We start from the raw sequence: 26,272 nt of genomic DNA, 5'->3' as shown, positions 1-26,272 counted from the left end.
AGAGTGCCCTGGTGGCTCTGCCCCGCATCTCAACCCTGGGGTGGGGGAAAGGGGTCAAAGTTTTCGCGGCCCCAAACCAGGCCATCACTTGCCCACCGAGTCGAATATGATGCGGTTCTGCTCGGCGCGCTCCCGCTGGCTCTGCGTCCGCGCCAGCTCCAGCAGGGTCCGCAGCAGGTGAAAGGTGAGGTCAATGGACAGAGGAGGATTGTCCCGCCGCGGCCGCTCGCCTGCCGTCCCGGGTCCCCATCGGCCGGGTCCCCATCGGCCGGGCCCCGCGCGGCGCGGGAAGTGCTCCGCCAGCAGCAAGAGGAGCGCGCGGGCCCCGCCGCCCTGGTTCCGTGCCCCGGGGCTCCAGCGCAGACTCGGGTCCTGGACCCCGGCCGCCTCGGGGTTCCCCTGGCTGCTCCCAGGGCACAGCTGTACCAGGAGCAGCAGCACGGCCAGCAGCGCCGCGCGTCCCGCCTGCCTCATGGTGCCACCGGCCCTGGACACACAGGGGCAGCGCAGGGTGAGGTGCGCCTGGGGCAGCTGCAGGAGGCCGTTCCCCTCCCCGCGCTCGCCCGGCGACCCCTCCGGCCGCCGCCCAATGCCCGCAGCCTGCCCTCCAGCCCCAGCCACTGCGCCAGTGCTGTTCCGTCCCTTCCACCCAGCCTCCCTCCCCGGAGGAGCGCGGTGGCTGAGCTGAGCGGAGTCCTGGTGCTGGGGGAGGCTGGGCGGACGCTCTGAGCCACTCACAGGTTGTCGGTGAGCGTTTGTACGGTCCAAGATTGAGCTCCAGTCTCTGTCCCTCGGGGCGGGCTGAAGGCGCCTTGGGGAACACAGGGTCTGTCCCGGGGCTGCCGCCAGCCTTATATAGTGCCAGGACAGCTCCGACTGACGTCAGCGAAGAACATGCACTGATTGTAGAAGCAATGACAGCCACAGCTTCGAGTCTGGCGGCTGGCGGGCCCCCGGAGGGGCGCACCTCCCGACACCAGCCTTCGTGCCCCTGGGGCTAGCGCTGGAAGCAGCACTGGACGCAGGAAAGCGAGAAGCCGGCTGGGGCGCAAAGACTGCTCTGGGACCCACGGGAGTCCCTCGCCCCGCTTAGAACAGCCAGCAATGTCTAGGGCCGTCCCCAGACCAGACTAGTCCGGGTCGCGTGTTCTGACACACGAAAGGGAGGCGGGACCGTGAGGCTGTCCATGGTGCTGACCCCGTCCTCTGCCTCTAGAAGTGGCCAGAAATGTGAGAACGCTGTGCCGCTGGAACCCACTGCCTCCCTGCAGCTATCAGTTCTGCAAATGCAGGCATCAGGAGTCCACCGCTGGCACTCAGCCAACACAGTGGGACCCACTGAGAGGCAGTCTGCCACAACCAAAGTCTCCCAGCATTCTTATCTTCTTCCAGCCCCAGGATCCAAATTGTAGGGCTGTCTGACAGAGGCACCATGTAACAGAGGGTCTCTAGCCTCTGAGTGCTTTCAGACCACAAATGGCTGGCCCATCTGCTTTTGAGTTTGCCAAAGTAGTTTAGCAAAGTTCAGTTTCTCTCCTGGGAATCATAGCAGCAGTGTAACTCTGCCCATGAGCAGTAAAGAAATATGGGTTCAAGTTTCTGCTAACTCCTGGTGTGGACAGGTCACCTCCCTTCTACCAACCTCAGGGTCCTCATTTGTGAGACTGGGCTTGGCCAGGCGCGGCAGCTCACGCCTGTAATCCCAACACTTTGGGAGGCCGAGGTAGGCGGATCACGAGGTCAGTAGTTTGAGACCAGCCTGGCCAATATGGCGAAACCCCATCTCTACTAAAAATACAAAAATTAGCCGGGTGTGGCGGTACGCACCTGTGGTCCCAGCTACTCAGGAGGCTGAGGCAGGAGAACTGCTTGAACCCAGGAGGCAGAAGCTGCAGTGAGCCGAGATCGAGCCACTGCACTCCAGCCTGGGAGACAGAGCGAGACTCTGTCTCAAAAAAAAAAAAAAAAAAAAGATTGGGCTTGGTGGTCTCTTGGCTTCTTTCCAGCTCTAGAAATGACTCCCCAATAGTTTTCTGCTTAAAAACTTACTCATTACCACTGCAGATTCCGGATTACATATTTAATAACATATTTACTGAGGCACCACATAAAGGGTTCTAGTAATCTCTAAAGAGCTGGAGCTACAAGAAGCCTAGGCAGGGTTAGAGTAACAAATGTGTCTATGAAGAGTGGGGATGAGTGGCATTTGCTGAGATATGGGTGTAAAGTTGATAAGGTCATGAACGTTCAACAGATATTTATGGAGTGCCTCATATGTGGTGGGAATAAGACTATTATCAAGGGCTCTAAAGCAGTCAGTGTACATTTTAGAGTGAAGAGGGGCATTGCAGGGTGCTAGTCCTCTTAAGCTCTGACCGGCAACCCAACCCCGTGGAAACTGGTATGCCCACTTTGAGGAGGTTGTCTGACCGTTCCAGGGTCAAGCTGCATCACTGCAAGGTGGAAACGGAGTGAGGCAGGCTTAGAGGCGATGTGCCTTCCAGGACAGGTAGGAGTTCCAGATAACAGCAACACATTGGACAACGGCCAACCTAAGGAACAGGAATAACATGGTTAAGAGGAGGAAGGCTAAGCAGTGAGCAAGGGCTGGAGATGGGAGCGTGAAATGGCAAAGGAGGGATCATGTCAGAGGATTGGCAGGTTTAGGTCTCTTTCCTTCAGCACCTTTTTTTTGAGATGGAGTCTCCTCTGTCGCCCAGGCTGGAGTGCAGTAGCACGATCTTGGCTCACTGACTCCTGGGTTCAATCGATTCTCGTGCCTCAGCCTCCCAAGTAGCTGGGACTACAGGTGTGCTCCACCACACCTGGCTAATTTTTGTATTTTTAGGAGAGACAGGGTTTCACCATGTTGGCCAGGCTGGTCTCGAACTCCTGACCTCAAGTGAGCCACCCACCTCGGCCTCCCAAAGTGCTGGGATTACAGGTGTGAGCCACCACACCCAGCCCCTTCAGCACCCTATGAAGGGCCTGTGTGGCTTGGACTAAAGGACAACTGGCTCAAATTCTAGTGCCATCCCAGAGCTCTGTTTCCCGGCTGAGAGCCTCAAAGGCTAAATATTCAGCGGCTCTCTTGCCATGCGTAGCTCTGTTAATCACAGAAAGGGCCCCTATCTGGGTCCCTTCTAAATTCATCGATCTGTCTTGTACCAGCTGAGATTTCATCTTCCAAAATGTACAGACTACCATATAAAGTAGCATCTTTCTGTTTTAAATTAACCATGCTCTGGTTTCAAAGAGTGTTGCAAAGGACCCTAATGTTTAGGATTTGGTTCATAAGTCTGTATTCCTTTTTTGTTTTTTGGGTTTTTTTTTGAGACGGAGTCTCGCTCTGTTGCCCAGGCTGGAGTGCGGTGGCGAGCTCTTGGCTCACTGCAACCTCCGCCTGCCAGGTTCAAGCGATTCTGCCGCCTCAGCCTCCCGAGTAGCTGGGACTACAGGCACCTGCCACCACACCCAGCTAATTTTTGTATTTTTAGTAGAGACAGGGTTTCAACATATTGGCCAGGCTGGTCTCGAATTCCTGACCTTGTGATCTGCCCGCCTCAGCCTCCCAAAGTGTTGGGATTACAGGCGTAAGCCACTGTGTCCAGCCTTTCTTTTTTTTTTTTTTTTTTTGGAGACAGGGTCTCACTCTGTCACCAGGCTGAAATGCAGTGGCACAATCTCAGTTCATAGCAACCTCCATCCACAGGCTCAAGTGATCCTCCCACCTCAGCCTCCCGAGTAGCTGGGACTACAGGCACATGTTACCATGTGCCTGGCTAATTTTTTGTATTTTCTGTAGAGATGAGGTTTCACTATATTGGCCAGGCTGGTGTCAAACTCCTGGACTCAAGCAAACCTCTTGCCTCAGCCTCCCAAGGTGCTAGAATTACAGGTGTGAGCCACTGTGCCCAGCCAGTCTGTATTCATTTTAGCTATGCTATTCATGTACATTTTGGCCCTGTTCCCTCTGAAGCATTCCATATTTTCCCGTTCCCATGATCCTTCACCTTCAAGCATTTGAACCACACATCTTCAGTTCCACTATCTTTTTGGGTGCAGTTCAGCAACTGTCTTTATCGTGAGTGTCTGGCCAGGCTCCTACTTGGCTTTCTGGTCTACCTCTCTGTCTAACCTAGGCTGCAGCACCCCAACCACTGTCCCTCCAGATATGCCATCAAAGACGGAGCTCAGGTGGAATGGAGACAAGGGTGGTAGAAGCAGGATCCTCCCTAGGGAGATGAAGAAGGTCAGTGGGCAGACACTCTGGGACAGTTTCTGGAAATGGCAAGACATTCTGAATAACACGCTTGGGAATCTGAGGAACTCTGATCACGGCTCAGTGTTCCGTTTGGGGGTCTAAGGTAGCTCAAGGTTGAAATGAGAATCATTTTGTCTCCAACTGTTGGTAACGTGGGTCTTCCTTGATGGGTGGGGTAGGGGTGCAACATACCTGTAATGAAGGGGGACCAGGTAGAAGTTGGCTAACTGCACAGCAGGCCATAGCTGCAAGAGAGAATGTAAAGGTTGGATGGCTGCCCCACCACCTGACCCCAGACTCACTGTCTTGCCTGGCCCTACCCCAACTTCTGCACACAAGAAAAAGGTGAACAGTTGGGTGATGGCTTCCCTATTTATGGTGCCCATCCTGGGAATGAAAGAGTAATCCCAACGGAAGGGTTTCCCATGTCAGGAGGACCCCCAATCCCAGGACAGTTCTAGACTTAAGGAAGCAGGAGAACAAGCAGTTGAGGTGTCAGCTCTTACATAGTAGTTGGTGATAAGGGCATCAGGATAATCCTGGGGAGACAGAGAAGGAACAAATTAACACTTGCGCCTCCAAGCAGTTCCCATTTCCCAGTGTGAATGTCACACACAGACTTGGGTTCAAAGAGCACATTCCTCCACCATAACCCTCAGCTCCTCTCCTCCATGGCCTGGGACTCTACCTGCACTTACCCCCTTTTTTATCCCTGTAAAACCTGTCTCCTTCCCCTGGGCTGTCAGCCTGCCAGCCAGAGACATTCTCCACACCTGCCCAGCTCACCTGCTGTAGTTTGGCCCAGTTGTCCTGGGCTGACAGTCCATTAAGTGCCCCTACCAGTGGGAGAAAGCAGCCTAGAAAACATGGGGCAAAGCCCCCCTGGGGAAGAGAAATTAAAGTCCTATGAGTGCTGAAATCCCCACCTACTCCCAACACAGCTCACCCTCCCCACTCCGTTCTCCTGCTCACCTGATCCAACAACATCTTCTTCAGTGCATCCACTTTGGTGGTGCCAGGTATGAACCGATCCAAAACCTTGTACCAGCCTCCTACCACAGGGCCCTGGAAGTAAACCCCAGATAGCAGCAGGCTGCAGTGAGGGAGCACTAGGCCTCTACCTCACTAAGCTCCCTGCCCCAAGTATCAGAATAGGGGAAGTGGACACTAAGAAAAAAGAGGGCGGCAGGTTGGCTTAGGTGTGAGAGTCCAAGGGAAGCCAAAGGATGGCAGAGAACTAAGACCACTGTTGAGTCCACTGAAGCCCTGTTGAGGGGAGAACTTACCACAAAGCCACAGCCCAGCGACACCATGGTCAGAGTCCGGCCTCTCTGGTGTTCCTGCAGACCCCGCCTCTCCACCAGCTGCTGTGAGATAATGTCACCCAGGCCCATCAGGGACCCTATGCAGGGTACACAGGTGTTGTCAGGACATCTCCTGGGATGGGCTGCCATTCCAAGGAGGGAGGGACATCTGCTGACCTCCACTGAGACTCTGGTACTCTGAACCCCAGGGCTTCATTCTGGAAACAAATGACAAGTCCCTTCCTGCTGCCTCAAAGCCCTTACCTCCCCAATGATGGTGACACCTCATGTGTATTCTGTCAGAAACTGGGATGAGCAGACCCACGTCCAGGAACTTTGCATTGAGCAGTAAAGGGAAGTCAGAGTCAGAAAGTATAGAGAGAGGAAGGAGAATTTAAGGCCACAGGGCTGAGAACCACAGACTGTCAGAATCGAAAGGGGCTTTAAGATAATTTAATGCAAACCACTTATTTTAGAGGTATGGAAACGAAGTCCAGGGTTCCACATAACCAGTAAGTGCAGGGCCAATGCAAGAACCAGGTGGCTGGATTCCTAGACACTGTTCTTTCCAGGACTCAGCACAATGAATAAATCATGTATAGAATGGTAGGAAACCCTGTTTTCTCCCCCGAGCCCAATGCAAGACCCTGTCAACAGCTTTCACCTTGGTCTAGGGGATCTCTATTTGTAGAGAACAGCAAGAATAACTTTTTTTTTTTAAGACTGAGTCTCACTCTGTCGTCCAAGCTGGAGTACAGTGGCGTGATCTTGGCCCACTGCAACCTCTGCCTCCCGATTCAAGCGATTCCCCTGCCTCAGCCTCTCAAGTAGCTGGGACTACAGGCACCCACCACCATGCCTGGCTATTTTTTGTATTTTTAGTAGAGATGGGGTTTTGCCATGTTAGCCAGGCTGATCTTGAACCCCTGACCTCAGGTGATCTGCTCACCTCGGCTTCTCAAAGTGCTGAGATTACAGGCATGAGCCACTGTGCCTGGCCAGAATAACTCTTTTTCTAAAACAAGAGTGCCGGCCCGGAATGATGGCTCACACCTGTAATCCTGGCACTCTGGGAGGCTGAGGCAGGAGGATTGCTTGAGCCCAAGAGTTTGAATCCAGCCTGGGCAATACAGCAAGACCCGACTTCTACAAAAATTTTTTTTAAACAATTAGCTGGGCACGGTGGCACGTGCCCGTAGTCCCAGCTACTCAGGAGGCTGAGGTGGGAGGACTGCTTGAGCCCAGGAGGTCCAGGCTGCAGTGGTCACGCCATTACACTGCTGCCTGGGCGACAGAGCAAGACCCTATCTCAAAAAGAAAAAAAAAAGTAATAAAACAAGAGTGCTCAAATGGTCATAAGCAGGAAGATGACTGGTTGAGCTGATAAGAGTCCCCACAAGAGTCTTGGCCACCTCTTAGCACAATCAATCAGCTAAACCAAGATTTCCCCCATTCACAACTTTGGATTCAGTTGGCAATGGATATAGTGGCCATTTCCCTTCCAGGACTCTGCACCTGCTTCCCTTGCCCCAACTGCAGATACCCAGCTCCAAGAAGCCCTATTTAGACACCCACACCCAGAAACTATGACAGAAATCATCACTGTTTACAGAGCCCCCAGTCCGTTATGGTGGCGTGATCGTTTCTAGCAAATACACACTTACCAGGCCACTTGGGAGTGACCATATGATTTCCAGCTCGCCTGTCTATCTCACTGAGTAATGAGAGCCCCCCTCCAGACCTGCAGTCACACTGTCCCTGTGCCCTCAATTAGCACTGGGCAAACACATCCTTCTGCCCCATTCCTTGGCCTGGAGCTGGCTCTGACGTCCATGCTGGCTGCACACTCACTGCTGCGCTCTTCCTCCACACCCTCTGCCCGGCCCTGCCCCTGAGCAGCCTAGTCAGTGGCAGCTGGGTATGGCTGAGAGCTGGGGTTGGGGATGGGCACCCATGGTTCACCTGGGCTACTGGCCATGGAGCAGCTCTGGGCACCCCCAGTCCTGCCTCGTCGCTCCCTGAAACTCCCAAAGTGGTAGGGGTCTTCCCAGAACACTGCGAGGCATGACCTCCCAGGGCCAAGGATAGAATCCTAGATGCCTTTGTTATCCCATCCCCTCAGCATACAGCTAAGCAAGCCACGGGTAGGTGCTCAGAAAATAAAGGAAAAACGTCAAATGTACTGTCCCAAACAGCAGGACGACTCTGAGAAAGGGCCTGAAGAATTCTTAAGTCGCCCAAAGGTCCAAGTCGGGTAGAAGGTGCGAGGACGTCGGGGGAACTGCAGGTTTGCTCCCACCCGCACCCGGTTCCCTATCCCTCCAGTCAGGGATGAGAGGGAGCTGCTGCAGCCCTGCAGAAAGGGAAGAGTGCTGCCAAGAAGGCCAGGGGATAGTGAGGAAGAAAAGGCAGTCCTTTCTCAAATGAAGGGACCAACAGTGTAATGGTCTACTTTGGGAAGGTGTTTACAAAAGACTCTTACACATTTAATCCTCACAAAAGATCTGGGAGGTAGGTGGTCACACCTCCATTCATCCATTCATTCATTCATTTATTTTTGAGATGGAGTCTCATTCTGTCACCCAGGCTGGAGTGCAGTGGTGCGATCTCAGCTCACTGCAACCTCCGCCTTCCAGGTTCAAGTGATTCTCCTGCCTCAGCCTCCTGAGTAGCTGGGATTGCAGGTGCCCACCACCACACCTGGCGATCTGAGCTCACTGCAACCTCCGCCTTCCAGGTTCAAGCGATTCTCCTGCCTCAGCCGCCTGAGTAGCTGGGATTGCAGGTGCCCACCACCACACCTGGCTGATTTTTGTATTTTTAGTAGAGATGGGGTTTCACCATGTTGGCCAGGCTGGTCTCAAACTCCTGACCCCAGGTGATCCACCCACCTTGGCCTCCCAAAGTGTTGGGATTACAGGTGTGAGCCACTGCACCCGGCCTACACCCCATTTAATGATGAGTCTTTGAGAGATGAGGTGACTTGGTAAGGAGTGCAGTTGGAACTGAACACAGGCCTTCTCTCAAGGAGGACCAAGGAGGCCAGGGTATTCCTGGCATGGGCTGAGATGGGCTCAGAGGTCGGCGGCACCAGGAAGCCTCTGTGGCTGCTCCCCTGCTGGGTGTTCCTGCCCAAGTGAGGCCCCAAATGGCCTGCATATCAAAGGACATTCCCTGGACTAATGCACTTCCTCTCTGTCTTTACTCCCCCAAAATTCCATCATTCTGTTCCTTGTCACCTCGTGGGGATGGCAGACAGCAATATTCCTGGGAAAGAAACAGAGAAGTGTCTGTTTTCACTCTTCATGACTTGCCAACAGTCACACAACAAGCTAGAGGCAGAGCTGGAATGAAAAGCCAAGTCCCTGACTTCTAGCTCCATAGTTCTGGAAGCCTGCAGCCTTGGAGAAAGATGGATTCAAGTCCCCCAGACCGTGCCCATCAAGCCTGAGGGACTACCAAGTGACAGGGCAGCAGTAGGGGTTAGTAGGTGGTATGCAGATCTGCAGTCCCTGACGGTTCATTTCAGAAGAGCAGCGCCCAGGGATTCCTTTGCCCACAGATGATCAGGCCCCCTGTGCCTGCAGTAACTCCAAGGTGGTATAAAGCTTTGGAGCAAGCATAGAGCAAGCCTGCTTTTCCAGCCCAAGTGACCCTTTGGGCAGGAAGGACCCAGACATTCAGATTCCTCATCCCACATTTCCCAACCCAGAGCCCAAACAGACCCAAACCACCTCAGCCTCTGGGAGATCTCCTGGATATATTTGGTTGGTCTGGACTCTCCAGTGCTCTGGGCCCCCTCCCCTTGGACTTGTTTCTAGGGAGTTGGGACTGGAGGCTTGCAGACACATAATGGCCAGAGGCCTGATGGGGCAGGGCTAGGGGCTGCTGGGCAGTGATGCCCAATGACAGGCTGGGCGTGGAGCCCAGCGAGCAGATGCTGGCGCAGGTGTGACATCATGCCCCTGGGTAGGTGCCAGTTCTCATGCCGTCACTCCTAACCAGATCCAGCGGCCAGGGGGAAGGGAGCCTGCCTCTGAGCAGATCGATTTGGGACCACTTCCTGCCCACTAGTGGAAAAACCCCAACTTCCACACCCTCTTCCCAGGCATGGGCAGGGTAAATTCCCTACTTCTCCTATTTTATCCCTCTACTTACTTTTGTGGCTTTTGAGTTTCATGCGCAGAAGGCAGAGGGGCAAGAAGTGGCTTCTTGGAATAAGGAGCAGGAAGCGTGTCCTTCAGTCCAGGAGGCCTGGGTCGGCAGGTACAGCTACTGGCATGGGGCCAGCAGTGCTGCCTTCCTCCCCAGAAGTCTGCAAACATTAGTTAGCTGCCTAGGGTAGGGGCTCAGTCTGGCACAGAGCCCAGAGGGAGTGGAAGCCCAGCAGCGGGAGTGGAGTGGATCCTCTGGGATTATTCTGAATGCTTTCCCATTTCTGACCTGAACCCATCCTACTGCTAGAAAATGAGACAAAATGGGTAGTTTTGCAGCTTGTCACGTATCTAAGCTCAGATCAGCTGGGGTTGCACTCAGCATCTGGAGGCTCCAGTAGTCTCAAGTGCAAGGCAGTGTGGTTGGCAGTGCCCTAGGTTATAACGCCAGCTCAACCACTGACTATCTGAGACCTCAGTGCATGACACCCCCACTCCTGCCTCAGTTTCCTTCTCTGCAGTCTCTTGGGCTGGACAGGATTGTCTGTAAGGCCTACTGAGCTCTCATACCCTGGCTTAATTCAGACTCCAGGGAAACCAGTATTTGTAGGAGCTCAGCTGCTCCCACAGCAGGACCGAGTAGACTAAGATGGATGAAGTTCGGTCCTGGGCCCACTGGAGAGTGGAAGGGCCCTCAAACAAGGAAGGGATAAGGCTGACTCACACTCTATAGAACATACAGCAAACCTTTCCCCAGGCTACCTTGTTCCGGACTCTGGCTTGGCCAAAACTGGTATACTAGACATTTCTTTTGAATCATTTCAAATGTTCTTGATTCACTATCTCTTACTCCAGCCATTACTGCAGCTCAACCGAATAGATTCTTGCCTCAGGCCTATGCCACACCTGGGCCTTTGCTATTGATGGCTTCAGTGACTATGCATGTGCAAACTAGTAGCGGAGGGGAGTTATCCCATGAGGTGAATCTTTTTTTTTTTTTTTTTTTTGAGACAGAGTCTTGCTCTGTCACCCAGGCTGGAGTGCAGTGGCACAATCTCAGCTCACTGCAACCTCTGCCTCACGGGTTCAAGCAATTCTCCTGTCTTGGCCTCCCAAGTAGCTGGGACTACAGGCACCTGCCACCACACCTGGCTAATTTTTGTATTTTTAGCAGAGATGGGGTTTCACCTTGTTGGTCAGGCTGGTCTCGAACTCCTGACCTCAGCTTATCCACCCACCTCGGCCTCCCAAAGTGCAGGGATTACAGGCGTGAGCCGCTGCGCCCGGCCTTTTTTTTTCAGATGGAGTCTCGCTCTGTCTCCCAGGCTGGAGTGCAGTGGCAGGATCTTGGTTCATTGCAACCTCTATCTCCTGGGTTCAAGCAATTCTCCTGCCTCAGCCTCCTGAGTAGCTGGGATTACAGGCATGTGCCACCATGCCCGGCTAATTTTTGTATTTTTAGTAGAGACAGGACTTCACCATGTTGGCCAGGCTGGTCTCGAACTCCTTACCTCAAGTGATCTGCCCGCCTCGGCCTCCCAAAGTGCTGGTGAGCCACCATACCCAGCCTGGGGTAAGTCTTTGGAATCTTTGACCAATGTGGGATCGGAGTGGCAGATAAAGGTTTCTTCTTTTCTCTAGAAAATAGCTATTCATCCAGACAGTCCTAAGGAGTATTTCTTTTCTTTTCTTTTTTTTGTTTTTGGAGATGGAGTCTCGCTGTCACCCAGGCTGGAGTGCAGTAGCGCGATCTCAGCTCACTGCAACCTCTGCCTCCCAGGCTCAATCAATTCTCCTGCCTCAGCCTCCCGAGTAGCTGGGATTACAGGCACCCGCCACCATGCCCAGCTAATTTTTATATTTCTAGTGGAGACAGGGTTTCACCATGTTGGCCAGGCTGGTCTCAAACTTCCGACCTCAGGTGATCTGCCCACCTCAGCCTCCCAAAGTGCTGGGATTACAGGCATGAGCCACCATGCCCAGCCACTTTAAGGTGTATTTCAAAAAGCTTCTCAGTTCCAAGGGACTGAGCAACAGCTGCCCTTAGCAGTGGCTAATTCAATAATGCATCCTTAGAGTGGCTCTCCCTCTTTCCCTCCATGGGATCACTTCCTACTACCTAACAAGGTATCTGCACATAAGCTTCAGGCTCTGCTTTCCGGAACCCAAGGCTGAGATGGTTATCCATGTTCAGATTATGGCAAGTGGAACAAACCTAACCCAAACGCCACTATAAAAAGAATACAGCTTGGGCAATATGGCAAAACCCCATCTCTACCAAAAAACAAAAGAAATTAGCTGGGTATGGTGGTGCAAGCCCGCGGTCCCAACCACTCGGGAGGCTAAGGCAGAGGATCCTCTGTTTGCCCAGGGTGGAGTGCAGTGGCACAGTCACAGTTCAGGATGGGATCATGCCACTGCACTCCAGCCTGGGCAAAAGAGCAAGACCCCGTCTCAAATAATAATAATAATAATAAAATAAAATAGTTTATTGTGCCTGTGTTGCCAACACTCATAGAAAGAACCAACCTGTTGAGTCTTTAAGTTCATTGAGCATTTAAAAACATTTCCAGGTGGGGCGCACTGGATCACAACTGTAATCCTAGCACTCTGGGAGGCTGAGGTGGGCAGATCACTTGAGGTCAGGAGTTCAAGACTAGCCTGGCCAACATGGAGAAAGCCCATCTCTACTAAAAATACAAAAAAGTAGCCTGGTGTGGTGCTGTGCACTTGTAGTCCCAGCTACTCAAGAGGCTGAAGCATGAGAATTGCTTGAACCCAGGAGGCGGAGGTTGCAGTGAGCTGATACAGCACCACCGCTCTCCAGCCTGGGCAACAGGGTGACACCTTATCTCAAAAAAAAAAAAAGAAAGAAAAAGAAAAAAAGGCTGAGCTCAGCGGCTCACACCTGTAATCCCAGCACTTCGGGAGGCCGAGGGGGGTGAATCATAAGGTCAAGTGTCCGAGACCAGCCTGGCCAACATGGTGAAATCCCGTCTCTACTAAAAATACAAAAAATTAGCTGGGCGTGGTGGCGCATGCCTGTAATCCCAGCTACTGGGGAGGCTGAGGCAGGAGAATCACTTGAACCCAGGAAGCGGAGGTTGCAGTGAGTCGAGATCATGCCACCGCACTCCAGCCCGGGCAACAGTGCAAGACTCTGTCTCAAAAGAAAAAAAAAAAGAAAAAAAATTTCCAAAACCTTTTCACAGTGATACTCCTATACTGACCCTGTGAGGTCATATAACTAAGCTCAAGTTTTTTTTGTTGATTTTTTTTTTTTTTTTTTTGAGATGGAGTTTCACTCTTGTTGCCCAGGCTGGAGTGCAATGGCACGATCTTGGCTCACTGTAACCTCTGCCTCATGGGTTCAAGTGATTCTCCTGCCTCAGCCTCCCGAGTAGCTGGGATTACAGGCATGCGCCACTATACCCGGCTAATTTTGTATTTTTAGTAGAGATGGGGTTTCACCGTGTTAGCCAGGTTGGTCTCGATCGCCTGACCTCGTGATCCGCCCACCTCGGCATCCCAAAGTGCTGGGATTACAGGTGTGAGCCACCGCGCCCAGTCCCTAAACTCAAGTTTTAAAAGAGGAAACTAAGGCTCAAAGAAGCTTACTGACTTGTCCTGATTAATGCACCTACTAGGTGCTATGGTTTTAAGATTCAAATCCTGGTCTTCTAAGTTTGAAATCTCTGTACTGTTTTCCAGTGTGATGAGCTATCCCATGGGACCTTAGGAACTACTGTGCTGGGGTCCAAAAATGGCTCAGTGAACTAAAGCCACTTTCACCTTTTATTTGTAGTTTGATCCAAATACAGTGAACAGCAGGGAAGGAAAAGTCTGAATGGTCTGAAAAAGTCTGGGAAAAGTGCTAGGAGGCTACATTTTGCTTCAGGGCTGAGCTGGGACATCAGCATAGCCTCAGGAAGACTGAGGCTGTGGAGCTGAAGGGCTCCAGCACCAAGAGCCCAGAACTCCGGCCACATGTCGGCACCTAGGCCTCCTTGGAGCTCTAGCTCCTGCTCTTGTCAGCTGCAGATGCCTTAGGTAGGGAAATATAAGGACTCTTTCCCTCCCTATTCTTGATGACCACAAGGGGGAACCTTCCATCTGGCAGTTATGGGCCCTGAGGGACTCTGAGCCTGGGCAAAAGGCCCAGCGTGTCAGTTCCCATCACAGCCACACTGTCCAGCATGAGTCACCACACACGTAGCCAGGTGAGTCATACAGGATGACGGACACTGAGGACAGGACAAGAGGTGGTTGGGCACCGGAGACTGGAGAGGGGCCCAGGGAAGGGCCAAAGAATCCATCTCCTGGCCATTCATGCAGTTAAGTTTCTGTGCTGATGTAGGGCTGTTCTGGTCACAGGATCCCTGTTCCACTCTGGCCTTCAGTAGCCCCCAATCCCTTCCAATAGTTCTCTTCTCAGAAGCCCAGTCATCACTAGAATCCTGTTCCCCTCCTCTAAACATGGGCAAGACCTCATCTTAATGTGATCACTCTTTGCACCCCAATGTTCTAAGGCCTTCTATCATTCCCCCTCTAAGACTTACTTATCTTCATGCCATCCTCTTACATTAGCTAACTTGCAAAATGAAGATAGTAACAAATGCAGGTAGGTCACTGCATTATCTCTGTGAGGTTAGTACTCAATTACTGCATTTGGAGTGACAGGTATCTGATCACTCCAAATGGATCAGGATGGAGTGATCAGATACCAATATACTAACCTTGGTTAGTATATTGTTTGGAGATACATATTTAGGGAGTAAATGATAACAAAAGCAAATGAATGATATAAACAAAACTCAGGAAATTTTGGGTGAATTACGGAGAGGCGCTCAAGAGGTCTCAAAGCTGATTACTGACACAGGAGTGTTCAGTTTTAATGCCATTTAAACTGTATATACACGTCTTAATCATTCTTTTGTATGTTTCACAATAAAAAATACCAAGAAAAACTGGGTAAGAGTCTTGATTCAGCACTTATTAGGTGTGATCTAATGTGGACTCAAGTAACCCTCTTAGCTCACACACCTTTGTGGGGGCCCTATGCCATAATGTATATGAAAGTGCTTTGCATACGGTAAAATGTTTTCCAAGTTGAGGCCTCCTGGGGCAATACCTTTATCCTTCAGGACTGACTGTTCAGCTTTTTGAGGACTTTGAAATCCCAAAACCCTACTGCACAGCTTGGCCAACTACGCATACCCCTTAAAAACAGCCTTGGGGACCACCCTCCAAAACAGACTGGGGACAGTGTAGGATGAAAGACAGCCAACCCTTCAAGAGAGCTGAACAGAAACAGGAAGTGAGGGTGGTGCAGTGGGGCAAGCCTCTGGCTTCCAAATCAGTCTGCCCTGGTCCCACTCAAGTCCTAGAGGGACACTCACCAGCTGTCAGGACCTGTACTTTCCACGGGTGAGCAGCCAGGGCCCGCTGGTATGCCCGCCAGAGTGCCATGCTTCCTGTCAAGCCAAGAGGAGAGGGGGTCACCCCCACCGTCCCTCTCCACGACTAAGAAGCCGCCTGACATTCCCTTGTGCCCACTCCCTTCCCCTTCCCACTTCCAATGTGACTTAAAGGGGCAGAGGCCACATGAGGGATGCTTCCCAGACAGCTTCCTGTCGCAGGAGTCGCCTTAGACAATTGGGGAAGAGAGAAAGGCTGTGGGAAGCTATGGACTCCTGGTAGCAGCCACCAGCCAACCCACCCTCAGTCCTGAAGCCAGACCACCTGGAGGCCTCCGTTCCCGACTGAGACACTCATGAGGACAACTTTGCTCTGGCTTCTACCCAGAGCTTGGGTGCCTCAAAAAATAGCTTGGTCCGTCTCCAGATTCAGACTTGGTTGGAACCAGTTTGTAACCTTCCTGAGTCCAGCTCCAAACCGAAAATAGGGCCCATCACTGCCCGCATATAGGATGACCACACACTTTGTGGGCATTCATGGTTTGCGACGCTTTAAGCCAGAGACCGCACATCACCCACCACTCACCTGAGCGCGAGCTGGGCGCAGAGCCTCCCTCCCACGTGACAGGCTGGCCTAGGAACTTCCGCCACAAGTCCCGCCCCTTCCTCCCAGCGTCCTTCGGATTACGCAGCTAGGACAGGAATGGGGGTGGACCCAGCCATGAATACCCGTGGAGAGCGGCCTAACTCGGCCACCCACTCTGTGAGCGACCCCTTTTCCAGCTGGACTGTGCCGGACCCTGGTGTGGGGCCCGCCAGCCATATTTCTCACCCGAGTTCGACCCTCTGCCTCTTCCTGCCCCTTCTCTCCCGTGAGACCCGGGCCTCTCCCAGTCCGGTGGTCTCATTGTTCAGCCCACCCTCCCCGCATAACTGGCCATAACTACTATCCTTGTCTCAGCAATCGTAGTTAGGTAACTATAAGTTATAGTTAAGTACGTGTTTTGTCTCTAGGTTCTTCATTGGCCTCAACTGTGAGCTCATGAGTGGGTAAAACTGGGGTCGTTTATATTTGTCGTCCTCATAGCAACTATTTCAGTGCTTTGCCGCAAACAGCCACTTAAGAAATACTGCATATGTATGATTCTTCCACAGAAAGCATTGGAATTAGAACCTCAGAAGACATTAGGTATTGGCTCCCAAACTAATGGGCTGTGCAGCCTTGGTCATGACTAGACTTGATGTTAAGGCTCTGCATCTGTAAAATGAGGGAGATTACACTATTGTCTTTCCAAACTTGGCTCTTCAGTTCTACGGATTTTTCAGATGTTTGTGTGTGGGGATGAGAGGGGCAGCATTACTACAGCTGCTTCTCTCTTCAACTTTTTTTTTTAAAGTATATACTTCTCAAAAGACCCATTTTTAACAGGGCCCACAACTGCATGTTTGAAAACCAGTAAGCTAGGTGATTTCTTAATCCCCTTCCAGCTCTAACATTCTAAGAGTCTGTGAATATAGAGCAGTATCCTTTCTAGAGCGTTGGAAATGTCTACAATATCCCTGGCAATGGACTTGTCAGGCTGGCAGGCTTTACTTATCTCCAGGGAGCCCACACGTCAGGAGGCACACTCTTTCAGGCTCTCCACCTGCCCAGCTCCACCCCCAATTTACTCAATTCCTTTATGATTAAGGCAGGGAGACTCCTGCCACAAATCCTGGAGAAACAGAGTAAGGAAGCAAGAGAAGTCAATGTCACATACATTTAACTAAAACGCTATTTGCAAAACAGCATGCTAGAGGAGTGAACTGACAAAAGTAAATGTAATAGGAGACCAAATGTGGTAGGCTGTAAAGTTATATTCTGAAGTTAGACTGAGTTCAAATCTCCAGCACCACCACTTACTATATGACCTTGACCTTTTACAGACAGCTTACCCTCTCCAATTCTTTTATCATTAAGTAAAATGGCAATACCTACCTCATACAAGTGACACATGCAAAGTGCCTAAAATGGATCAAGTGCTTAATGCTTGTTTATCCTTTTTCCTTCCTTCCTCCTTGGGAACACAAGGAAGGGAGACTATTTTTTACTGGAGAAAACTGGGAAGCTCTTTGGTGAAGGTGGAATTTGAGCTGGGACCTTGAAGGATGAATTGAACTCAGGTGAAGATGGTGGAAAAAGACACTCTGGCGAAGGGAGGAGTATGAGAAGAGGAATAAAAGTAGAGAAGTGTATGAACAATGGATAGTATGAAGTGGGCATATTGGGAGGGAGGGTTAGAAAGAGAAAAAGCTTCTGGTAGAGAAAAAGAACAAGGTCAAGACTAGGGCTGAGACTCAGTTGCAGAAGCAGGGCTGCCAGCACCAATCTACAGCCTCAAGTGTGGATCCCCAGGTCTCATCTTTTCTACCACTGAAAATAGGAAGGGGGCTGCCCTGTAGAATTGAGTAAAGCTTCTCTTCGACAGAAGGCACTTGCCTAACAGCTCAAAACACAAAACTGGCTCAATGTGAGCTGGATCCCAATAGGGTAGTGCAACACTTGGCTTCTTTGCACTGACATGGGTTGTGGTCTCTGCTGTTAATAGACTTGGGTTTCCTCCAGGTCTGTTTTCTCATCTGTACAGGATAGGGGCTGAACTTTTTTTTGAGACAGAGTCTCGCTCCGTCACCCAGGCTGGAGTGCAGTAGCAGGATCTCGGCTCACTGCAAGCTCTGCCTCCCAAGTTCAAATGATTTTTCTGCCTCAGCCTCCCGAGTAGCTGGGATTACAGGTGTGCACCACACCTGGCTAATTTTTTATATTTTTGGTAGAGACGGGGTTTCACCATATGTTGGCCAGGCTGGTCTCGAACTTCTGACCTCAAGTGATCTGCCTGCCTTGGCCTCCCAAAGTGTTGGGATTACAGGCATGAGCCACCACACCTGGCCGGGACTAAACTTCTTGATCGCTTCTTCTTAAAGGAGATTTTCTGATAGATGATAAAGTCCCTACACTACATATTTGGCCAGTCTAGAATGCCAGAGGGTTTTGTTCCAGGTAGGCACTGATCTCATCTCCTCTCTCTCCAAAAAGCAGCTGCCTGTTTTTTTCTATTTCCTGAGGTCATCCAACTATTTCCCTCCAAACCCCAGCCTATACTCCTAGGCAGTTCAAGACCATGGTTTGCCTATTTCTCATCACTGGGGTGTGTCCTTCCTTAGGAGGCAGTATCATAGTCACTGTGAGTCTGCAGCATCCCACAAGAGGACTCTAACAAGATGAGATATAACAATATATTACAGTACTTGGGTTTTAAACACCTCCTATACATAGAACTGAAGTAGGTAAACATTCTAATGAGTCAACAATGTGACAGTATCATGAAGGATCAAAAATCATGACGTGTAAAAGAATGGTTGAAGTAACTGAAGATATTTAATCTAGAGAAGATTTGGGAAACACATGATAGCTATGGTTAAATACTTAACAGGGCAATCACAGGGAAGATGACTAGATTTCCTAACATCCATGAGTGAAATTTATAGAAGTATACTCTCTGACTTGATATAAAGGAAGATTTTAAAAAACATGACTGTTCAGGAGTGTTCAAGTAGGGTCAGATGACCAGTGATTGGGAATACTTCGTAAGCAGGAGCAAGTAAGATCTGAGCCACTGTTCTATCGGTAGGGTGTCTGTGGTATTCCTTGGTCAAAGAAGTACTCTAAGCAACTTCAGTCTCACAAATTACTATCACCCTCGTGGGCATACATGATGGTTACCCTAAAGAGGAAGTTTCAGAAGGCAGTAATATTGGATCCTGGAATAGTCAGACAGGAGCCTTCATGCAGATACCCTTTTCAGTTCTCCATACACCCATTCACAAGTGGTCGCAAAAACACCCAGTACCTTTACTTGGCTTTACCCACTTAACAATATGCTCAATATGAGCAGTTTGACTCCCAAGCCTAGGTCAGGCCTGAGTGTTTCTCATGAGCCATAGTCTTAGGCTGAGGAGCCTTGAGAGTTGGTGGAGGGAGAGCCCCCCTGCCCGCAGGGGGCTGTGATCACAGAAGTCTGTGGAAAGAGTGGGATCTAAGGAGTCCTGGGGAGGCAGGCCTAAAGGTCCAGGCCTGGCATGATCACTGTCCTGGGAAGGCCCCCAGTTCCTATGGCTCTGTGCATAGGGGCCATTTGTTCTTGACCGACTTCACTCCAAGGATCTGGTGTGGGCCAAGGCTAGGGAGTGGGCAGAAGGCGATGGCTGGTTGGAGAGAAGCCAGGCCGTCTAGTGGGGGAGGATGGTTGGAACATAGCATTGAAGTGGGCTCGGCTTTCAAGCTGCATACGGTGGCCCAGTGGGGAGGCGAGTCCACGGACAAAATGGATTCGAACCAGCCCTGACTGCCCCCCAGATACCAGCCATCCATAGGAGTCCAGGTTTGGGCTGAAACGTACCTGTGAAGAGAACAGAAAACAAAAGAGAGATGCTCATGGGTGGTGCTTTAGGGTGACTCCTACCTGTATGAACAAAAAAAAAATGAGCCACAATCTGAAAGGACAGGACCATGAGGGGTGACAGAGGTAAGAATGAGAAGCCAGTGAATGAGGTACGTCTGTCATGCTCTGGAGGAGGAGGAGGTTGTCATCTGTGTAACCTTTTCATCTACCATTTCATCAGCCCCAGGCCCAGAACTGGGGGGAAATGAGAGTGGAGGGTGGAAAGGATGAGAGACTACCTTATGAATAGCCTCCAGCTGCAGCCTGTCCAGGCAGAGTTGAGAATGCCCCTCTCCCTCCTGCATGCGCAGCATTGGTTCTCTACGGAGCAGATCATGGAATGAACCCTGGGGAAGGGAAATGGAATAGGAGAAAGTGAGAGGCTCATTTGTTTGTTTGTTTTGAGACGGAGTCTCGCTCTGTCACCCAAGCTGGAGTGCAGTGGCGCGATCTTGGCAGCTCACTACAACCTGCGCTTCCCAGGTTCAAGTGATTCTTCCGCCTCAGCCTCCTGAGTAGCTGGGATTACAGGCGCCCGCCATCACGCCCGGCAGATTTTTTGTATTTTTAGTAGAGACAGGGTTTCGCCATGGTGGTCAGGCTGGTCTTGAACTCCTGACCTCAGGTGATCCGCCCGCCTCAGCCTCCCAAAGTGCTAGGATTACAGGTGTGAGCCACTACGCCTGGCCTTTTTTTTTTTTTTGAGACGGAGTCTTGCTGTGTCGCCAGGCTGGAGTGCAGTGGTGCGACCTTGGCTCACTACCACCTCCATCTCCTGGGTTCAAGTGATTCTCCTGCCTCAGCCTCCTGAATAGCTGGGACTACAGGCACGCGCCACCACGCCCAGCTAATTTTTGTATTTTTAATAGAGACGGAGTTTCACCATGTTGGCCGGGATGGTCTCGATCTCTTGACCTCGTGATCTGCCCGCCTAAGCCCCCCAAACTGCTGGGATTACAGGCATGAGCCACTGCACTTGGCCGAGGCTCCTTAGTTTTACATCTTTGTGCTGAACTCAGGATTGCGTACTGTTTTCTACCTTTGCTAATACCACACCCATTCTCCTGGCCTCAGCTTACCAAATCTGTGTCTTGAAAGAGCAAGTAGTGATGGTTGACAGTTTCAGTGTAAGTTCGAGCCTTGGGAGGGTTGGGGACCCCAGATGAAGCAGAAGAATGGTCTGGACCTTCAGGACTGTCCTGATACGGTATCAGATCTGCTTTATATATAGGCTGGAAAGGAGACCATGAAATTAGGTTCTATAATACTCAAGACAGAATAAAAGCAGAGGAAAGTGGTTTGGGCAGGAAAGGCTTAAAGATGGAAGAAAGTAGTATCTTTAAATATATGCTCAGATGCAGTAGGGTAGGGAAGATTATACACAACTCTGTGCTAAGATTTTCTGGGATAATATCAGGGCCGGGAGGCCTGGCACTAATTTGTACTCTACCAGAATTTGGGAGGGCATGTGGGTTAGGATCCAACAGCTGCTGTTAGATGTTCATATACGTACAAATCTTCGCTCTACAGGTCGCTTGACATTTATTGGATTCAGTGCCATATCTGGTAATATAGCAGCAATGAGCTCCCCGGATATATCTCCTGCAGCTATTGTCCCAAGCCAGTCGGATCCTGAAAGACTCTAATAGAAAGAGACAGATTTCATTCATTCATTCATATATTCATTCAGAGCTATGAACTGGTAACAACTGCACAGTCTGAGACAGACACACAAACAAAAATGAGTTTATCATAACCGACAGCCCTGATAATAGAGTTACCACATACCTATCTTCTCCTTCTACCCAAAACTACTGCCTCTTTCTGACTACTAATAGTGCATAAATGACCCATTTTCCTGTGTAATGAAGACTGCAAAAGAAAGGGGGGCTCACCCAAACGGTGCCTTTTCGAGGAGCAGTGAAGTACGCCTTGAAACCAAGGTAGCCAGCATCAATATAATGAATCCCACAGAGTCCATAACTGTTAAAAGAGAAATAAATTTAAACCTTCCTTTTCTTTAGATTCATTTCTTCTCCTTAACCTCTTCCAGAATTTAAACCACCTCAGTGAACCAACTCTCTACCCTCCTCTCCCCACAACAATCTGGCACGCTTTGCACTCCAACCCTTAGAGCCTGTCCCTAGAGGTCCTATCTCCATCTTGCCGTACGAGGCATAGCAGTTGTCCTGAGCCACAGTGACACCATTGTAGGGAAGCAGCCAGGCCAGTTCTGTACTCAAGAAGCGCTTGATAGAGTTTATGGGTTCGTAAGGTCGTCGAAGGTCCCAGAATTTGATTTTCCGGTCACTCCCCGCAGAGACAAGGAAATGGCTGTAAAAAGATGGGAGAAGGTCAAATCCAAACAAATCTGGAAAAGTCAGCCTGTCCCAGTCTTCACCTTCCCCCTCCACACACCTCCTATTCCATACCTGTTAGCTTTGCACCATTGAAGGGTACGCACAGCCTGGTCATGGGCTAGGAAACACTGGAAGGGGTAGAGCTTTAAGGAGCCATCAGACAGCCGTATCCGCTGCAGGGGTGAGTTAGTGGGAAGGTTCCAGAAAACCACCATGCCTGAAATAAGGACAGAATGTGTGAGCATTAAAATCAAGTTCTCTCTTCCTTGCTCTAAGTTCTTTCTCTGGGCTCCTAGGACCTTTGTCTTCTACCCTCAGATCCAAACCACTATGAAAGGATGTGGGGATCCTGATTAGCTATCCAACACTCCCTCCAGGGCTTAAAGACTCAACCTGATATTTTAACCCCAATTCTCATCAACAAAAAAGTAATAGCTTTGTCTGGAATCTACAGTTTAAAAATGATAGGGTGAACACACCTAGTACAGAGAGTAGAATGCACCTCTCTCTACTCCCTATAAATAAAAGTCAAGGGACTTTTAAAAAGCATAGGTGGGGCACATGGTGGCTCATGCCTGTAATCTCAACACTGTGGGAGGCCAATGCAGGTGGTGGATCACCTGAGGTCAGGAGTTTGAGACTAGCCTGGTCAACATGGTGAAACCCCGTCTCTGCTAAAAATACAAAAAATTGTCCAGATGTGGTGGTGGGTGCCTGTAATCCCAGCTACTCAGGAGGCTGAGGCAGCAGAATCACTTGAACCCAGGAGGCGGAGCTTGCAGTGAGATTGTGCCACTGCACTCCAGCCTCAGTGACAAGAGCAGACTCCGTCTCAAAAAAAAAAGAAAAGAAAAAAAGAAAAAAAAAAGCATAAAAACTCTAGGAAGCCAGGTGCAGTGGCTCATGCCTGTAATCTCAACACTTTGGGAGGCCGATGCAGGTGGATCACTTGAGGTCAGGAGTTCAAGACCAGCCTGGCCAACATGGTAAAACCCCCGTCTCTACTAAAAATACAAAAAAAATTAGCCAGTGTGGTGGTACGCGCCTGTAATCCCAACTACTCAGGAGGGTGAGACATGAGAATCACTTGAACCCAGGAAGCAGAGGTTGCAGTAAGCCGAGATCACGCCAGTGCACTCCAGCCTGGGAGACAGAACGAGACTCCATCTCAAAAAAAAGAAAAAAAAAAGAAAATGTTCGCTAACTCTGCCCCAAGACAAAGAGAACAGGCAAAAAGTCAAAAGCAACACAATGTTGCTAGGTGCAGTGGCTCATGCCTGTAATCCTAGCACTTTGGGAGGTAAAGGCAGGAAGAACACTTGCACCCAAGAGTTTGAGACCAGCCTGGGCAATATAGTGAGACCCCACCTCTAAAAAATAAAAAAAGGCCAGGCACGATGGCTCATGCCTGTAATCTCAGCACTTTAGGAGGCCAGGGTGGACGTATCACCTGAGGTCGGGAGTTTGAGTCCAGCCTGAACAATATGGTGAAATCTCATCTCTACTAAAAATATAAAAATTAGCTGGCCTTTGGTGGTATGCGCCTGTAATCCCTGCTACTCAGGAGGCTGAGGTGGGAGAACTGCTTGAACTCGGGAGGTAGAGGTTGCAGTGAGCTGAGATCGTGCCACTGCACTCCAGCCTGGACCCCAGAGACCCTGTCTCAAAAAAAATAAAATAGCCTGGTGTGGTGGCGCATGCCTGTAGTCTCAGCTACTCAGAAGTCTGAGCCACTCAGGGAATGAATTCAGCACCTATGAACCTTTCTTAAAAAAGTTTGTTGACGATGAATTATAGCCATGCAATATAAATAATTCAGCAATTGGAGGAGAGACTAAGATAAATGGACTGGTAGAGGCACTCAATCAAGTTTAGGAATTAAGAAAGCAGAACAGCATCAAGAATCATGTACCTTGACAATGTCAAGAATAATACCACCAAACGAAAAAGAACATGGCGAAAGGGATGATAAAAAGACGTTTAAGAGTGCTAATTTCTTTATCTTCCTAGCAGAGTCTACTTATATCTAAAAACAACATTGTCATTTTGTTTTTGAAACGGAGTCTCACTCTGTTGCCAGGCTGGAGTGCAGTGGCACGATCTTGGCTCACTGTAACATCTGCCTTCCAGGTTCAAGCGATTCTCCTGCCTCAGCCTCCTGAGTAGCTGGGACTACAGGCACGCGCCATCCTGCCCAGCTAATTTTTGTATTTTTTAGTAGAGACAGGGTTTCACCATGTTGGCCAGGATGGTCTCGATCTCTTGACCTCGTGATCTGCCTGCCTCGGCCTTCCAAAGTGCTGGGATTACAGACATGAGCCACCGCACCTGGCCAATAACACTGTCATTTAAAAATAACAATCTAGGCCAGGCATGGTAGCTCACATTTGTAATCCCAGCACTGCAGGCAGATCACTTTGAGCTCAGGAGGTGAAGACCAGCCTGGGCAACATGGCGAAACCCCATCTCTACAAAAAATTAGCCAGGCATTGTGGCTCATTCCTGTAGTCCCAACTACTCCAGAGGCTGAGGTTGGAGCATCGCTTGAGCCCAGGAAGTCCAGGACGCAGTGAGCCAAGATCTTGCCACTGCACTCCAGCCTGGGTGACAGAGTGAGACCCTATCTGAAAACAAAACAAAACAAAACCTAATAACTCCAACTACTTAATATTACTTGTAATTTATTTATAGTCTTTTCTTTTTAATTCTAAAAGTATCTTTGAGGAACTTGTGTCGCTTATTGTGAGGGAACATTCATCAGGAGCTTAGCTAGTATTTCAGTCTGACTTTAGTGTCTTTTTCTTCTATAAAATTAAGATATAATTAAATTTAATACATTTTTAGAATACTTTACACAGTATGATCCCATTTTTATTCATTTATTTAGTTAGCTAGTTAGTTAGAGATGGGGTTTCACCATGTTGCCCAGTCTCCAACTCCTGGGCTGCGATCCTCCTGCCTCAGCCTCCCAAAGTGCTGGGATTACAGGTGTGAGCCACCATGCCTGGCTGATCCCATTTTTATAAAACTCTCTTTCCTCTAATCTTTTTATTTTTATATATAAAGAACTGCATGAAATGATGTTCCTCACTTTTTAATTTTTTAAAAATTTTATTATTTTTAGTTTGTTTTTTGTTTTTTTTTTTCTGAGACGGAGTCTCGCTCTGTCCTCCAGGCTGGAGTACAGTGGCACCATCTCAGCTCACTGCAAGCTCCGCCTCCCGGGTTCACGCCATTCTCCTGCCCCAGCCTCCTGGGTAGCTGGGACTACAGGAGCCTGCCACCACGCCCAGGTAATTTTTTGTATTTTTAGTAGAGATGGGGTTTCACCGTGTTAGCCAGGATGGTCTCGATCTCCTGACCTCGTGATCCGCCTGCCTCGGCCTCCCAGAGTGCTGGGATTACAGGCGTGAGCCACCATGCCCAGCCTAAAAATTTTATTATTTTTTTTTTTGAGATGGAGTCTCCCTCTGTTGCCAGGCTGGAGTGAGTGGCGTGACCTTGGCTCACTGCAACCTCCGTCTCCCAGGTTCAAGCGATTCTCCTGCCTCAGCCTCCCGAGTAGCTGGGACTACAGGTGCACTCTATGACACCCAGCTATTTTTTGTATTTTTAGTAGAGACGGGGTTTCACCATGTTGGCCAGGATGGTCTCCATCTCTTGACCTCATGATCCACCCGCCTCAGCCTCCCAAAGTGCTGGGATTACAGGTGTGGGCCACTGCACCTGGCAAAATTTTATTATTTTTAATGATGAGGTCTCACTAGGTTGCCCAGCTGGTCTTGAACTCCCAGCCTCAAGTGATTCCCTCCCATCTCAGCCACCCAAAGTACTGGAATTATAGGCATGAGCCACCACACCTGGCCGGCATCTACTCTTTTTTTGTTTTTTTTTCAGACAGGATCTCACTCTGTTGCCCAGGCTGGAGTGCAGGGGTGTGATCTCAGCTCACTGAAACCTCTGCCTCCCGGGTTCTCAGGCCTCAGCCTCCCAAGTAGCTAGGCCTCCCAAGTAGCTAGGACTCAAGGCATGCGCCACCATCCTGAGCTAATTTTTTGTATTTTTTTTGTAGAGATAGGGTTTCGCTATGTTGGCCAGGCTGGTCTCAAACTCCTGACCTCAAGTGATCTGCCTGCCTCAGCCTCTCAATATGCTGGGATTATAGGCGTGAGCCACCGCGCCTGGCCCGGCATCTATGTACTCTTAATTTTTTTCTGAGTAGAAATAGTCTAGTGACTTATTTCTTTCTTTGTATTTTTTTTTTACATTGCTTGAATATTTCTAACTATATG

At 50.0% G+C, this 26,272-nt stretch overlaps 2 protein-coding genes across 14 annotated transcripts in view; both read right to left on the bottom strand.

The window, feature by feature from the left end:
• Window positions 1-54: 54 nt before the first annotated feature.
• On the bottom strand, window positions 55-1,959 carry UCN (urocortin). The gene is made up of 2 exons (XM_054476173.2): window positions 739-1,959; window positions 55-487 (listed from the first exon to the last, which is right to left on the bottom strand). The coding sequence occupies exon 2, from the start codon at window positions 472-474 to the stop codon at window positions 85-87; it is 390 nt and encodes a 129-aa protein (XP_054332148.1). The 5' UTR covers window positions 475-487; window positions 739-1,959; the 3' UTR covers window positions 55-84.
• Window positions 1,960-2,065: 106 nt separating this feature from the next.
• LOC129030589 (general transcription factor 3C polypeptide 2) overlaps window positions 2,066-26,272 on the bottom strand; it is a 47,905-nt gene continuing 23,698 nt past the window's right edge. For 4 of the 13 annotated variants that reach the window (XM_063649439.1, XM_054476103.2, XM_054476102.2 and 1 more), the window contains 7 exons: window positions 22,053-22,197; window positions 21,793-21,954; window positions 21,516-21,603; window positions 21,134-21,262; window positions 20,700-20,852; window positions 19,860-19,967; window positions 18,539-19,578 (listed from right to left, as the gene is read on the bottom strand). In XM_063649439.1, the coding sequence (XP_063505509.1) occupies window positions 19,360-19,578; window positions 19,860-19,967; window positions 20,700-20,852; window positions 21,134-21,262; window positions 21,516-21,603; window positions 21,793-21,954; window positions 22,053-22,197 (1,004 nt within the window). In that variant the 3' untranslated portion in view covers window positions 18,539-19,359. The other 9 variants (XM_054476099.2, XM_063649433.1, XM_063649434.1 and 6 more) reach the window with 7 other exon arrangements.

Source organism: Pongo pygmaeus, chromosome 12, assembly GCF_028885625.2.
Source record: "Pongo pygmaeus isolate AG05252 chromosome 12, NHGRI_mPonPyg2-v2.0_pri, whole genome shotgun sequence".
NCBI lineage: Eukaryota > Metazoa > Chordata > Mammalia > Primates > Hominidae > Pongo > Pongo pygmaeus.
This window is presented reverse-complemented; position numbering and strand designations above follow the sequence as displayed.